The 17032-nt window shown below is 36.9% G+C and overlaps 1 protein-coding gene across 1 annotated transcript; it reads right to left on the minus strand.

Moving 5' to 3' along the window:
• Positions 1-5988: 5988 nt before the first annotated feature.
• Positions 5989-10023, minus strand: fgf3 (fibroblast growth factor 3). The gene is made up of 3 exons (XM_046856933.1): positions 9396-10023; positions 7977-8080; positions 5989-7409 (listed from the first exon to the last, which is right to left on the minus strand). Exons 1-3 carry the CDS (start codon positions 9658-9660, stop codon positions 6978-6980), a joined length of 801 nt encoding a protein of 266 aa, XP_046712889.1. The 5' UTR covers positions 9661-10023; the 3' UTR covers positions 5989-6977.
• Positions 10024-17032: the final 7009 nt, after the last annotated feature.

The following is a 17032-nucleotide window of genomic DNA, read 5'->3' on the forward strand; positions in this document are numbered from 1 at the left end:
TGTGTGTGTGTGTGTGTGTGTGTGCGTGCGTGCGTGCGTGCGTGTGTGTGCGAGAGTACGAGTGTGCGCGCTCTCATTCAACAAAAACGAAATAATAGCGCTTTAAAGGTAATCAAAGTTTTATGGCGCGTTATAAAGTGAGTGGAACTAATCCGGGTGTCGCGTTACTTAGCCGCTTAGAGCCTTGTAAGTTGCAGTTGCTACTGTTATAGGTCTCGTCATTGTAAGAGACAGAGAGAGAGAGAGAGAGAGAGAGAGAGAGAGAGAGAAATGAAATAATTTATGTTTGAGAGGATGTCAAATCGGAAATCACCTAGATAACAAACTGTTGTGTCAGCCAGGAGACAGTTTTATAAATGAACAATAATAGGAAAAAACAAAAGTCAGGTTTAATTCATTGCAAGTGCTAATTGTCCAAAAAAAAATAGGAAACTGACTCTTGTTCTATGAGAACAATACTCTCTCGGAACAAAAAATCGTGCTAAACAGTACCCCTCTGTATCATTGGTGCATTCTACGACGTATTAAGTAAGTATAATGCATGCACTGAACTGTACCTTTAAACCTTTATGCACATTAAATCAGTGGTCAGAACAAGCGGACATGTTTCAGGTGTGATTTTTTAGCTTCCTAGCAAAGGAACTGCGCAGTATGGCGTTGATTGCAGGCATAAAACGTGGTTGTTCCCACATTTCCAGAGCACAGAGATCTCTAAGATTGACCATTTGTCAAGTCTAGTGGTCATGTTGTGAATGTTGTGCGTCATTGCAGCAGCGTGGGGGGACACGAAAATGGAAACCGCTAAAACATCAACACTATGAGTCAAGCTTTCTCTCTCTCTCTCTCTCTCTCTCTCTCTCTCTCTCTCTCTCTCTCTCTCTCTCTCTCTCTCTCTGTGTGTGTGTGTGTGTGTGGCCCCAGGGTGGTGTGGACCTCTAAATGCGAGCTCCCTACTGATGCAGCAACGTAAAACCGAAAACCGCAGGAGACACAAAAAAGCGTTAGCGACATGCCATGTCACTTCGCATTCACACAATTCAGTTCCACAAATAAAGAATTGTACCCTGTAAAATAACACAATTAAAAAGAACGAAACGCAACAAAAACTGCACCCTATCGTTGTAACATTCAAATGTAACAGCTTTAGTAAATATCGTGCATGTGGTGTATACTCTTGCATATACAATGTGGATGTATATATGTATATATACATGTAGATATCAGCTATATCTATCTGCATTAGATCCCCCTAAACATTTCAATTCAATAAGAAAGAATGTCCATAAATCAAGGTGCCAAGTTGTTTCATTTCGCTGGAATTGATTCATCACATCATCATATGTTCTTGTTTGTTATTAGTACATATATACTATACCTATAAGTGTATGTGGTGCATTGGTTATTAAGACAGGATTATAAATCAATAAATATATACATTTGTAATATATATATTAAAAAAAATTAAATTTTTGTTTTTAAGTAAAAGAGTAAAAAGAGTAGCATATCTCTTCAGTGGTGGTAAAAATAGAAAGACAAATAAGCATACAGCTTTAGTACTTGTATTTATTTTTTATAGTTTTACTTTTGAGATATATATCTAGAAGCCCGAGACACATTATTATGATAATTCAGCTTAATGAGAGTATAGCTTTGTCAGACACATATATAGACAGATAACCTAATAAATATAGCCTATAAAATGATATACATATAATTAACTAAGCGGAAAACTGTTACATTTTACAAAATCTTACATACACGTGAGTAATAATATTACTGCAGTTGTCCCTCTTGCCCTGATGACACGTTTTCTCACGTTCACGTCTGGCTACACCTCATTGTCTATTAACAGGACCCCCTTTCTTTATTCCAAGACATCAAACTGAAGTGTCCCAAATGCTTCTACATTTTAGCCTGTTGCCCGAGTTTGCTCAACCTCCAGTCCAAGGTTGGGTGGTTCACTAATGTTACTCGCTGATGGGGGTCTTCTAAACACAGAAACACGTCGTTTGATCTTTGTGATATTGTACGACGTTGTCGACTCAGGCAGTGATCAAAAAACTCTCCAGTGATGGGGGGCAGAGCTTATTATAATAGAAACAGAATAGCCGAGTCCTTGCTCTGCCTATTTGTTCGTTTTGATGTGGGAATAATATTTCCTAAACCTTAATTACAAAATACATTTTAATGTGTTTTTGTTGACAATTGTATTATTATTGCATCGCTACAAAATTGTTGTAATCTATATATTGTGATCATGATGATACTACTGAATATAGTTTTGCATTTATATTATGTCTCTGTCCCTATACTTGTGCAAATTTAAAATTGCATACTCTTGAATATAAGTGACCTTTTCTGTAGTATATTGATCTTGCGTTTAATAATCACACTAATTAAGACGAATGCGCACTGCCGCTCTCCATGGTGCTGCAACCCGACTTCTTTCAGAAAATGAATCCTCAGTGTAAGGACCTTTTCTTTTGATATCAAAGGCAAATTGTGTTTCTGTTCATTGTCATGAAGATTCAAGAGCCAGCAAAAGTCTGAAATATTCTAATAAAAAGATCTGTACCTAAACAATACAGTTACAACTATTATTTTCGGATGTTATATCATATGTGAATATCAATCAACCTGTTTTTAAGTCAAACTGTATGTCTGTGTTTTTTATTTTAAATACATTCAAAATTAGAAATACGGGCATTTACGCATAAAACAATATGTGACAAGAATAAAAAATAATAATAAAGTAGCCATGCCTGTCATGATAACTTAACCTTTATTTAACAGAGAGCACATCCACAGAGATCAACATTTATCAAAGTAAATTAACACAGTGTTATTTAATTATATTTCGAGTAAACGTTTTGGCTGTTTGAGAAAGTGGACTAGAATTCCCTGTCTCTATCTTCCTCGTTCTTACTACGGCATGATTACAGCCCATGGCAATCAACAAGCCTCTGTTATATTGCCCTTCTTATGACTGTACCATTGATCCCTAAAAACAGAGAAAACATAGACATTGTATCCCAACTCGTTTGCCTCTTGATCTTTTGCAAAGCCAGCTGGCGTTTATTGCCCCTGTAATCGAGTTGTGTCCTGAGTCCAGAGTGATAGGAGTGTAGATTTTTAATGCGCTTGAGCAGCACACACATACACGCAGATCTGATGTTCAGTGCTGCCCTCTATAGGACCTTCATTAAAATGACAGCGATCCAATACGTGCGCTGCGTCTGACGGTAATCTTAATCACTGACAACAAATTACATTTTATTTATTACAATAAGTGTTTTTAAAAGTTTGTATTTAAAAAAGAATGATAAACGCCGGACCATAACGATACAAAATGTAATGTATTAAATTTTTATTTTGATTTATATATTTTAATAATTAATCAAAAACAGAAAAAGCCTATTTAAAGACGCAAACAAAAGCTGTTTGATGTTCAAAAATACACCAGAAACAAAAAAACAAACAAACTAACTATGAAACGTACTATGGCAGTATCAAAGTAAAAATGTTTATTACATGTGCACACGCGACTGTCAACAGGTTATATAGCTTCAGAGAATGCGTTTTAGTAAAACTGAATTAAATTGCAACATTTATTTTCATTATGAAATAATTACACAGCCAATGAACGCAAATAGTGTTTTCTCTGCTTATCTTGGTTAATAATTGGACTCCAATTATTAACCAAGATAAGCAGAGAGAAGATTGAGAGTGGAGAAGACATTTTTTTTATCACGCAAAACACCTGCAAGTGAAAAAAGGAAACTGAAGGCTATTGTGACTTAGATAGGATGGCTGTGGGTGCACTTATTTCTGCTCTTCCAAAATATGAACATTTAACAAATCTTACATTTTTTGAACATTTTTTGCACAAGTGAGTTATTTATCTCGTTTCGTGTCCCCAGTCTTTGCGACAAGGTATATCAGAGCAAGGTATATCCCCATAAGGGATTTTTGTTTATTTCATGTTTATTTCTGCATTACTAATGTCCTGTACTGAGAGCTAGGAGAATGACACGGAAGCAATGGGTACCCCATCGGGACGGTGGAAGGCTCCCTGTAGAGCAGAGGTCATCTGAACTCCGAGCTCCACGCACATGGCCAGTAGGAGGCCTGTCTGTTTCAACCAAACCCCCACTTCCAAAACCTGATGGGTCAACAGCGCAGGAATTCCCGACCATACCAATTAGACAGGCACGAGAACTGAAACCCTCGGGCCACAGAGGAAGGAGCCTGAATAGCCCTGATTTTAATTGGACCAGTTTCCACCACCCTGAACCTCGCGCTTCTGGTCATTTGTGGAAACACTGGGTTAAGTTATCGCCTTAAGTGTGAACAAATGTTAAGCGCAGAACTGAACATGAGAACTGATAATTAGCGTCAGGAAATAGTATTATGCATGTGGTAAAAAGAAACTATAAACACATTTTTATAAGACAAATAAAATCCTGTTTATATATATATATATATATATATATATATATATATATATATATATATATATATATATATATATATATATATGCATCCCATGCATGTGCATCTGCTTCGATGCATGTGCAAAATTAAAATAACGATGATGAGCGGCCCGTTTGCAATTATTTTTATAATTTGTCGTGTTTTTTATTATATTATTATTAATATTATTATTATTATTATTATTATTATTATTATTATTATTATTATTATTATTATTATTAGTAGTAGTAGTAGTAGTATTGTATGTTAATTTATTTGCATGTTTGTTTGCTTTATTTTATTTTACCTGAGAATGCACGGATAAGCTCTCAGAGGAAAGTTTTTGGGGTTTATTTTTCCCAGCTGCGTTAATGAGCGTCTCACTCCCTGTTTAACATGGCGGCAAAGCCGTTATTACTGAGTTCAGGTCAGCTGAAGGCGTCACCTCTGGACCTTAGCTTAGCCCCGTCTGCCACTGAACTAATACCATTCAATAGCAACGTGTGTCTGAACTGATATTAACAGCAAGCACCAACAAGCACAGCAACATTTTTTTTCTGTTCGTTTACGCAGATGCATGTAGCTTAATTTTAAATAATCTTCGAAGATGACATTTTAATTGAATGTTTATTATTATTATTCGTTATTATCATTGTAATTTTTTATTGTATTACCATTTGTTATTTTAGATTATATTGATTGGCAAACATTTTTTCGTTTGTTTGAAGCAATCTAGAAAAATCAACAATTGAGAATATAGGACAATCAAAAATAATAAATTATTGTCACAAATAAATGTCAATAAATGTTGTATATATTTATAATTTTTTAATTAGCATTTAATTAAATCTAGTTTATCATTTTTAATATGATACATTTAAATAATACAAAACATTCAAAGAGTAACAACATTTTTGATGTCAAAGACTTACATATAACAGCCAATAGGACGTATGAATTCTAAATATATTCAGTAAATTGTAATATACTGGGAAAGGTGCAGCTGCTTACCTAGTTTTTGTTTACTTTTTTCCTGCATGCCTTTTAAGTAATATTAGATTTTAGTGTTCTAGTCCAATGTGTAACCATTTCTGTGGAACAATTTTCACCTTCCCCAGAGATTTGTCTTGTTTTCCACATTGCCAGCTTTAGTTTTGAAAAACCGCTAAAGAATGTCTCAAACAGCACAGCTTCCCAGGTTCCCCCTGAGATAAGCCATTGTCAACCACCAGAAAGCTTTCAAAAGTATAGGATAACATTTCACTTTTCTTGTATAGATTTCAAAAGCTGCAAACCTCCTGAGCCTCTTCAACCAAGTTAATAGTAAATTTCAATCTTCACATTACAATTACAGGTGTACTGAGAGGAATTAATAGCATCCATAAAAAATTAATTTTAATTTTGTTTTATGCAAGTTTGATTGTCTTAAAGAGCTGAAATATTTTACTAAGACTGTCCAGAAATAAACAAGGAAGCTAATAACATTCAGTATGAGATGAATTAACATATTTTAAGATGTTCAATAACTATTAGTAACAAGAGTCTGTCAAAAAAAAACCAAATGTTTTGATTCTCTCTGTACAGATTATTATTTTCAAGGGATTAGAATGTTGACTTTTTAAAATGAAAAACCTTAATTGTAACATTTATATGTATTTATATTTCCATATAATTTATTGGTGACATTCCTCCACATGTTTAGCTTTCAGTGTTGAGCAGCACATCTTTACTATATGTTGCCACATTTTACAGTGTTCCATACATAAGAAAATTAATTGACAACTTTACAAGTGACCAATGATATATTAACTTCTCAGTTGTAGACAAATGAAAAGTACTTTTGGATATCAAACCCAGAGAACCTCTGTTCACTCTTCTGCTCATGTGAGCACAAACAACAATGATTTTTTTATGGTAATAACAATGATTAGGCTATAACTGACCTGTAGAAACTATGTCATCAATAATTTAACACATGGACAAAATAAATATGCATAATATTAGTAATATACAAAGTACTTCTCATTGCAGTTTAAGGACAGTAGACTATCACATGTACATTTTGTAAGAATTCCTCTTTTTCTTCTGTACCTTTGTCACCTATTATACATGTTAATGTGATAAAAAGTGCTTTTCTGGACACCTTATCTATAAAGTTTTTTAGTCCAACAATATAACACATCTTCGGCACTTTTATCCAATTTCCCTAATTAAAACTTTGTAAAAAATAATTTGCTTAAGAATGTAAAAAGAATTTGGAAAGTGACTACACATCTTTCTACAATACACGTGTTCCCAATGCACGTGTCTAAAAAATCCAGCAGTATTCAGTTTTGGTCATAGAAATGCATTTTGTAATGCATAAAAGCAACTGTCCTTACATATCAAATGCAAGATTTTTTAGGAATAAAATATAAAGGAGAAAAAACATCTCTTAATATAAGGAAAAGATCTTTTATCTAAAATGATAGCATTTTGCCATGAAAGGTCCTTATTGAAATTGTCTATTCCAACTGCCTGTCCGAAGTCTTTTTTTTGTGGCCGGATTTGCGCCTATTGCCCCTTCTGCCATGGTGCCGTTTGGGTTCCTTGTGTCTCCGACTCCTTCGTTCAGCACGGCCCATGCGAGACCTTTGATGGCTTGTCTCATCTTGTCTGCTCTCCAGAAGACGTGAGACCATCTCATGGTCCTTGTTGCCCAAAACACGGGGCAGGAAGAGGGAAGCTTTGTCTGTGCTTTTCGTCTTAAAGCCCCTCCTGGGCCGACCTTTTCCATTAATAGACACGAACCACTGTTTCTTGACAAAGGCCCGATGCTTGCTGCCCTTTCCACTGGATCCTGAGTGCTGAGTCGTTGAGTGGTGCCGTGATGCGTAAGTATTGTAGCCTAACTCATGAATGCGCTCCAGAAATTCACACTCCTTGTTAAAAACCTCCTAAAAGGGCATAGAATAAATATCCGTTAGACTTGTGGAAAGAGCATGAAATTTATATCTGATGATGACTATTTTTGTAGCATTTAATCTTTTTTAGTGTATAGGCATTATTTTAATTTCTCATTCATTTTATGAAATTAATAATAATATAAACAATTAATATAAATGTTTCCCTCTATTAAGTGATTAAAACAGATATAATTGAAGCACAACACTGTACCAACAACCAGGTGTTGGAGGTCTGACTGAAATAATATTTCTGTAATTTTAGGGTGGGTCTTATACTCTTCAAAATACAGAATATGAGAGATCAGAAATCATAAGTGTCTGTTATAATCACAGCAGCCTGTACAAACTGAATATGGTACATTTATTAGCCTCATTATTTTTTTCATGTATGTTTAATCCACCTTAACAGGGTAACATGTGGGCATGCTGGTTATCCATGAAAACACCACCATGTGGCGATGGAATCAAATTGCTAATGTGTCATCTGAGCCTATGAGTAGCTTTGCATCTCCAGATCTATATCCCTTTTTTTCTTTCCATGTGTGACGTAACACTCACCGAAGCATATAGGCGACCTTTCTCATTCATGGCTAAATATCTTCCAGAGAACAGGCCCTTGATGGCTACCACTCCAACATCCACTGCTGTGATCTCCAATATACCTAAAAGGAAAAAAAATAAAAAAATTGTTTTTATAGTATTGCAATTATAATAAGACAGAAAGCTTATTCAGATGTATTGAATTGGTCAATGCATTTGCAGTTTATTGACAGTGCATGCTACTGATTGGTAAAATGATTGAAATATGATACAGTATTTTCATGGCAGTGATCTATAAAGTATATAAATACTAAGGTGCAAACATTTTTCTCCCTCCCTCTCTGCCCTCCTCCCTTCCTAGTTTAAGGGACTATATAACTTCAAATTACTCGTTATATTATAAATTCTCAAATGTATTTGTTAAAAAATGTGACTTTATTTTTTTTATGCAATCTCTACCAATCCCCAAACCATGCGCACATTGTCCTATACAATACTGATCTTTTTTTCCTTTCTCAATTAAAAAGCTTTGCATGATCACAGACGTAACTGTTTATTTTTTTCCGCAAACTAGTCGCGCTGATTGAGTTACAACCCACAGAGCAACTCCCGACAAAACCAATCCAGTGACAAACACGCTGACAGATTAGATAGCCCGACACGGAGCGCCGCTTTAAATGTATGTTTATTCAGTGATTAATGGCTCCTCTTCATTCCAGCCCCACTGAATAATCATCCCATTTACTGGATAAACACATCCGCTCTCTGTCATTATGTGAAACTGTCTGCTAAACCCCATTTTCATATGGAAATGCGCATCCATCTCGTGTTTGCCCTCGGCTAATTGAGAGACCCGCGTCTGACAAACGACTGCAGAGTTAGAGATAACCAAAAGAAACACCGATCACAAGTTAGAGAACAAATAAATGAATGAACAAAACAATCAAAAGACACATGTCACCGGATTATTCTCAGAGGAGTTGTGTAAAATAAATATTCCCATTATTAAATAAAAAATAAACCAGAGAACAAAAATGGAGATGATAGATAGATAGATAGATAGATAGATAGATAGATAGATAGATAGATAGATAGATAGATAGATAGATAGATAGACATAGGTCGGTGTACCTGATTTATATCTTGACTGAATATTAATATTGCGCATATAAGGAAATCGGCATTCGTACAGAAATATTTCAGATTTTACCTTAACGCACGTTTGTTGATAATTAGGTCAAGGGTAGTAAAGATAAGGCGAAAACCTAAAAGAGTGTGTTTCTAATGTACTACCATTGTAATGTATTGTAAGTCTTCTAGCTGACCGGTGATGTAAAGGCTGTTACTGTACATTTCGCGTAACCAATGACATGTGTTATAAAAATCACCCCCGCTCGTGAATTTCCTAAAAATACATATTAAACGTTATATACTTACTCAGAGGATTGTCCTCCTCCAGAGATCCGTCTATTTTTCCGTTTGGATGTATCTGTAGATGATATTTAGTAGCGCAGTAGAGTTTCCTGCGCCGCGGCGCGCCTCCGAGGTGCTCGTAAACGCCACCGCGTCCTCCGGCGTCGCGTCGGTGCCGTGGGTCACACGGCTGCTTCCCGGCACAGGGTTGCGTCCTCGACCCCGCCGAGCCCCGCGCGTCGCCGAACAACAACACGCTGAGCAACACCACGAGTTGAATTATAAGCATTGTGGCATGGCAGGACACGGGCAAAACCACGCAGGATCGCAGAGAGGGTCCCTCTCCAGTCAGGGTCCAATCAAAGACGCAGCATCATGATTCGTCCACGCCACGACGGCCGAAGCGCAGCTAGCCGCTCCTCGGGAACATGCGGAAAGTTTACGCGTGCCACCGTGGCCTCTTTAATCTGCCGTAATCTGGCCTTGGAATGGCCGTGGCCATTTATTAGAGCCGGCGTGGTGACAGCAGCGTGGGCTCCTCTCCGCGGTGGTCATAGGTCCTTTCTAGCCTCTGCCTCTCTCCCTCTCTCTCTCTCACTCTTTCTCTCTCCAGGCAAGCTGCTGGGGCTAATCTGGTCTACAAGGAGGAGGAGGAGGGAAAATGAGCCAGTGGATTTCACAGGGAGGCCTATCGTGAGATTTCCACTGATCGACGGTGTGTGTGTGTGTGTGTGTGTGTGTGTGTGTGTGAGTGTGAAATAAAGGGAACTCACCGCAACAATAGCCCGAGGCCCGACCAATTGATACAAAGGAAAAGGGGAGGCAAAGGTATCAGTCTTGTGTGAACCGAGAGGGTTTGCAGCGTAAAGGATAAAGTTACACAGCATTACACACAGTTCAAAAAAAAGGGGGGAAAAACACGCATCACACGGAGTGAACAGATTTTCGTCTTTTAGAAAGAGCCAGAAAATACAGCTGCATCCAAAAATCATGCATTCTGGTCAATACTGGCATAAGCATCATCCCCGGGCGTCAACCACTATCAAAAATCAATTTCACCATCCTTAGCTCGAGTGAATTGTAATGTGACCATGCACGCATGTATACATGTGGCTTCCAGGGCTTAATATTTGAAACAGATGCGTGAGAACTCGACAAGAAATTCTGCGGAATTAAAATAATAATTAAAAATTAACAAACGATTAAATAAATAAATAAATAACAATACCTGTTTTCAATATATATGTCTATACAATGATGGTTTAGTATAGTTTATTATGCATTATTTTATGTTTCAAAATAGATTTTCGAAATTTTGTTCACTAATTATATATCTATAATAGTATAAATAAAAAAACAAATAAATAAATTGCGAATAACAGAAATTGTATATTGCCGCAGGTTCCTCCTACGCAGAAATAACGGCTTGTATTTGTTCCGTCATGTGTGGTAGCATGTGCTGCTTGCGGTGTCAAACTTGATCTCCTTCAGCAGTGGCACTAAAAAAAATCCATTCCTCTGTTGAAAATCGTGTCGGATATTCTTTTACATAAAAGGGGGGTATAGGATGCTTTTACTGGAGAGAATCGACCGATCGAGACCTTTTTTCTCCTATCTGACAGTCCAGAGAGGATCAGAGCAAAGAGCAGGCGTGTATCCTTGCCCTGTGAGGAAAGAACATCCGGCAGTCGTAGTAGTCCAGACTTGCTGTCTGTCGTCCCACAAACTGATGAAACACCAATCCTCAAGAACGCACTGTTTTATTCTTAGGTTTATCGAAAATCCTTGTTATTTGGTTTTCTGGTTACGACCATATTCGAATGTACTATTGCATGAACACGAGCCAAAAAAACTCATTTAGCTGTTAGCAATGAAGGCTGAAGCTGCAGAAGTGGGTGGAAGCGCGACGCACAAATGGCTCCCGCCTAAATTGCTTCCATCTTGGTCACATTATGGTTACCATACTCGTAATTAGCACCATCATCTACAAATGTGCTTGCCCTTTGGCGTAACACCGGCGCTTGCTATAGAGAATACGCATGCTTTAAAACCTCCAGGGAGTGCGCTCTTAATTGGTCTTTCCCTGTTCATACATCACTGTTAGGACGCACGATTTAAAAAAAAAATAAAAACACAAGTTGGCCATGGCGCTTATAACGCGCTCACACATGCACATACACAACCGGGTATCGACCCACCAGGGTACATGACCGTGTGTGTGTGTGTGTGAAAGAGAGACGCTGCTGTGATGTGGTTTAATCCTGACAGAAGGCGGGACTTCAGATGTGGTCGGGCTGTTTCTTTCTAGAAGCATTTTAATTACGAGCCCACAGCCGCCCACCAAGTCTCGCAGTAATAATCAGTAGGAGCTGTCTGATTTTGCGCGGGTACTGCGCACAGAGATTTAAAACGTTTTTTTATTTGTATTTATTTCTTTGGATTTTTTTTACCAGTTACTTTTATGATTCTATTGGTAAATCAAATCTTTAGCGCTGCTCTTCCGACCATAAGTCAATATATACAACAGTGTGTATACCCTGGTGTCCCGAATGCGTATTCACTCCCCGAATTGTCACTGAAGAGGACAAGAGATGCGATAACGTTAAGTGCGCACTTCCTCCCAATTAGAGGGTCTTCACTGACTCAAACTTCAGTTTATCTCAGTGGCCCACTTAAACGAGGACTAATTACAGATTTGCTTCTTCACTGATGTATTTTACTTTACATTTAACTTGGAAAAAATATTTCTATAAAGCAATATTTGTAGAATAAATGCAGCGAAACATACACTGTATAAAGGTAGTGTGTAATAATATGGAGCCTATATGCACCACTAGGGTGAAAAACCTTTTGTACCCTTTGTGTTTATCCTTTATCAAATTAAGCTGCATGTAGCATACCTTTACATTTTAATCTTATAATTCACTAAGTCAATAAATGCCTTTTATGTCTTGCAAACCATACAAGGCACCATGGTATCCAGGTTTCAGGTGTATCCACACAGACACGGGAAGATAATGTTTAGAACCGTCTGTCTGTCTTTCTGTCTGCTCAGTAGTGTGTTTTCGAACAAATAAATTCACCGCTTACTGCATGTTCTGTTCTGTTAATACTGTTAATTCCGTTCCAAACAATCCACCATGCATTATATAATTTTGCAGTATGTTTCTATGGAGGTGAATTGTTAAAGTCCATAATGCAATACATTTTTTGGAACTATTTTTTATTTATATAAAATCCTTTGTGTGTTTTATGAATAATAATAAAAAATAATGAGGTGAAGGTATTTAACAGAAAATCACAAAAGCACAAAAGGACTTCAAGTGTGCATGTGTGTGTAAACAGGGTGGGTTTTTAGACTGATAGTATTCTTAGTCCTCATAGGATTTATTTATTGATAAAGAATTTAAAGTTGTTCTGTAAGTACAAGACAATTTACTGCTGAATCATTTATATATATATATATATATATATACATTTATATATATTATATATATATAAATAAAAGGTTAACAAAGTCATATAAACGTCCTCATAAAAGTTAGCTCTTCAGAACCCTTCCTAATTGCCCTCCAAATTCTCCACAATTTTTCTACACAAAGGCATCACTTTTGACCTCACACTAAAGGTCAACAGTCATTAGTTCTAGCCCCAGCAGAAAAGGAACGACCAATATCTAATAATCCAAACCAACACTCAAACTGACCTCCAAAACCTTTCTGTAGTACTTTTTTCATGGTATGATTTCTTGCCTTTGGTGATGTGAGGGCCAAGGCTCGAGCTGCTCCCACTTTCCCAGACTTTCCTGCCTCTTGTCCGCACGACAAATCGCCGCTGAGGCCCTTTTGTTCGCCAGGAGCTTTGATCTCACTTGCCTGTCAGCATGTGAGAGGAGAAAAAATGGAGTACAGTTGGAACGCACTGCAAACAAATTGGCCAAGCACTCTATTCCTGTAGACTAGCCTCATTAGTTCAGGTTGATCCAGGAGAGATGTTAACCCCTTTTGGCCATGCTTTGTATGCAAAGCCTTAACGTGATCTATCTATCTATCTATCTATCTATCTATCTATCTATCTATCTATCTATCTATCTATCTATCTATCTATCTATCTATCTATCTATCTATCTATCTATCTATCTATCTATCTATATCTATATCTATATATCTAAGACAAGTGATTTATAGATGTTCTGTTTAATAAGCATATGGTCTACATACGCCATCTATTGTAACATTTGAAACAGTATTGAAATATTTGCCATTTCACATTGCCAAAGAATACTCATCACTATATCAGCACATTTACCATGCTCATTTTAGCTGAAAGGTGTTAATGATGTTAAAGAGAATCCCAAACTTTGGCCTCACTGCCTCATTGCCCCCTTCCACTTTGTAGCTTGTGATGTCAAACGTGCTGGATTCATTTTCCATCTGTGGTAAGGACACGCCCAATTTCTCTGTGGTCGAACATGCCAAAGGACACTTTTTATTTGCTTTGAACCGATTCAGATACAACACCCTTAACAGATTTCAGAGCCCCTGAGACAGATCATCTCACTAATGACACACACGTTTCATAAATCTTAATGACAGATCAGTGTGTGATCCATCTGGGTCGGCCAGCAGCACTTCAACAAGTTAAACCCACCTCTCTGTCTCTCTCCCTCTCTCTCACTCCCACACTTCTTGAAACCAGATAGGGCTTTCTTATACCTGTGCAGCCCTTTGATTCTTTCCTGCAGGTCTCAAATAGCTTTTGGGAGGACAGTGGAGTGCTCTGCACCTTCCAACAGTAAAATGATTGTGGTGGCCTGTAACTGTATAAGCCATCAATGGCTGACACGCTGAATGCTCAGGGTGCACAGGGGAGTTTGTGCTAAGGAATGAAAAGTGGCTGCAGGACAGCAAAAACAGTCAATACCAGCAAATGTTCTAACAGGTCTTCTGAGTAGGTATGTTCAAGACAAAATGGTGAATAGAGTTAAGGTTAAATTAAAGTGTTCCTGTATTACAACTAACAAAAAAACAACCCATTACCCTATTTAAACAGAGAGCATTATATATAATTATATATTTACTTTGTACATTTAACATACAGTAAATGTTTCATATAGGACCACTGCAGATCCCATCTATCAGCAGAGGTCTGGGTGATGGGCGCAGGAGGAGGGTCATGCTGTCACTGCTCTCCCGACAGTGACGGATCAGCTGTCAGTGACTCATTTGAAACTCAATGTCACCTAATTTCCCTTTAATATAAGGGCATTGACACAGGGGATGGAGATCCCAGCAGGGGCCGCTGCATTTGAAAGGTACATGTTGATAGTGTAAAAGATGGATGGCTAAAGAGTGTTTGCTGCAAGCTGTATTGTTCTCCCAACCCCTTTTGAAAACATCTTGGTGACATTTTTACGGACCCTCTCTGGGCTTTTACTGTGAGATCCTCTTTGTCTTCTCTGCACCTCTCTGAACATGCTCACACATGCACACACCCTCCATACTAGCAGTAAATGAATTGCTGAATGCACTGGAATGGACAATGAAGTGACGCTGTAGTTTCCCGTACAGGTGTAACACAGCTGGCTGATGCAACATTAAAGAGAATGGAGATAGTTATGTTGGACGATTTGTAGAGGGTAGGGGTTTAAACTACCAGTACAGTAATAATAAATGTATTATGTTTAATTTAGTTTTCATTTATATTATGTATTTTACTATCACATTTCAAATATTAAAATATTATATTTGTTTGTAATATTATATATTAATTATATATTACAGTTTTCTCGGTTGCTTTGGACCGTCTCAGATTTAAAATAAAATTCTCAAAACTACTTGTTAAACCTCCACATCATTTAGTCACTTGTGCACATCATAAAAGCATTTCTTGTTCCTTTGATTAAATTGTGTATGCTTTAATACAATCATTTAATTGTCTACAAGTGTCTGCTGTTTCCTACATTATCAGTTTTTTATGTCATGTTGATCATATATATATATATATATATATATATATATATATATATATATATATATATATATATATATATATATATACACATACATATGGAACATGAGTTTGGGAAAAAAGGGTAACTTCCATAAAGCAAATTGTGCTGCTGATGGAAGCCTGTCCCGAAGGCACTTATCACTGTTGTGCCATTTACCAATGTCTTTCAGGGACCTTGAAGCCAACATGACCCAGCTATGTTAATGTATGCTTTTGATGTGCAGCTGATGAGTGAAGTGTCTTGAACTCAATGTCGTGTTGTGCAGATGATTTCACATGATCTCACATGATTTCACACCCCACACACCTCAGCATGCCTGATACATATGAGGCATGAAATTTATTAAAAACTGGAACTAGAGGTGATCTTTGCTTCTGGAAATGTTGCTAAAACACTATTGTCACAATTCAGAAGTTTGTTTTCCTTTCCATTTACACATATGTTTGCATATCCACACATGTGGATTTGGTGGGCTGTACTATGTGTATTACATGATATATGCTATATAGTGGTAGATAATTATAAGATCCAAAACCCAGTATAAAAGTTAAGTCACTACAGAACCTGTGTTTGAGCTATAAGTCTGTGGTTGTAGTGTTTGCTCTGATGACAAGGCCAAAGCTAATGACACAACTGAGGCGGAACATTGTGGTCAGAGTACCCCAACCCTGCCAGACAAGCGAGGATGGAGCTCAACATGGCTAAAGAAGATGCTGCAATCATTTATGTGTCCAGTGTCCTATGCTTAACCTTCTGTTTGACCAGTTATTGAACACTTTTATTTTCTATTTCATGTTTCCCAATACCGTTGACACATTAGCTATAAATCACTGCTTTGTCAACTTTCTAGCCATCAACATGAGTATGAGTAACATTTGCTCTGGTGGCTATATATAAAAGACTACAAAATAAGCACAATGTAGTTATAGAGAGCATGAAACAGGATTCATTTATTCATCATATATGTAGTCTGACAAAAAAAACACTCTTGTTGAGCTGATTTCTGATTACAATTTTTTCTCAGTTTGTTTGGTGCATGTGGTGCATTTCAGATTAGAAAAAAAATTCTCAAAACTACTTGTTCAACCTCCACATCATTAAGTCATTTGTACTTATCATCAGAAAATTTCTTGTTGCTTTGATCAAATTGCAAATGCTTTGGTACATTCATTTAATCAATTGTGTACAATTGTCTGCTGTTTCCTACATTATCAGTTGTTTATGTCATGTTGATCAAATCTTTTTATAATAGATTCACCTGAATAGTCTTAACCCCAAAACATCTCGTATCAGTTCATTGGATAATTCATTGAATGAAAAATGGTTAAACCATCAAACATTATTAAACCTTTTTTTTTGTAAAAGTGACTTGAATTGATGAATTGTGCAGATTAATATTGAATGTCACTAATTAAGGAGAGTGTATGGCATCAGATCAACCAATGATCAACTAGTTCTCTAAAACAGGTCAAAGGTGAATCTTGTAAACCTTCAATTAAAGAGTGAATTCGGACAGAGCAAAGAATTATAAATTCTGAAAATGGATAAACAACTAAGAAACAAACACATGTAAAGTACAGTAAAAGTGTGAATCCTGTCTGGTCTCTTGCAATCAATATAAATCAAATTTGCAATCAAATAAATTAAT

Source organism: Silurus meridionalis, chromosome 9 (genome assembly GCF_014805685.1).
Source record: "Silurus meridionalis isolate SWU-2019-XX chromosome 9, ASM1480568v1, whole genome shotgun sequence".
In the NCBI taxonomy this organism is placed as follows: Eukaryota; Metazoa; Chordata; class Actinopteri; order Siluriformes; family Siluridae; genus Silurus; species Silurus meridionalis.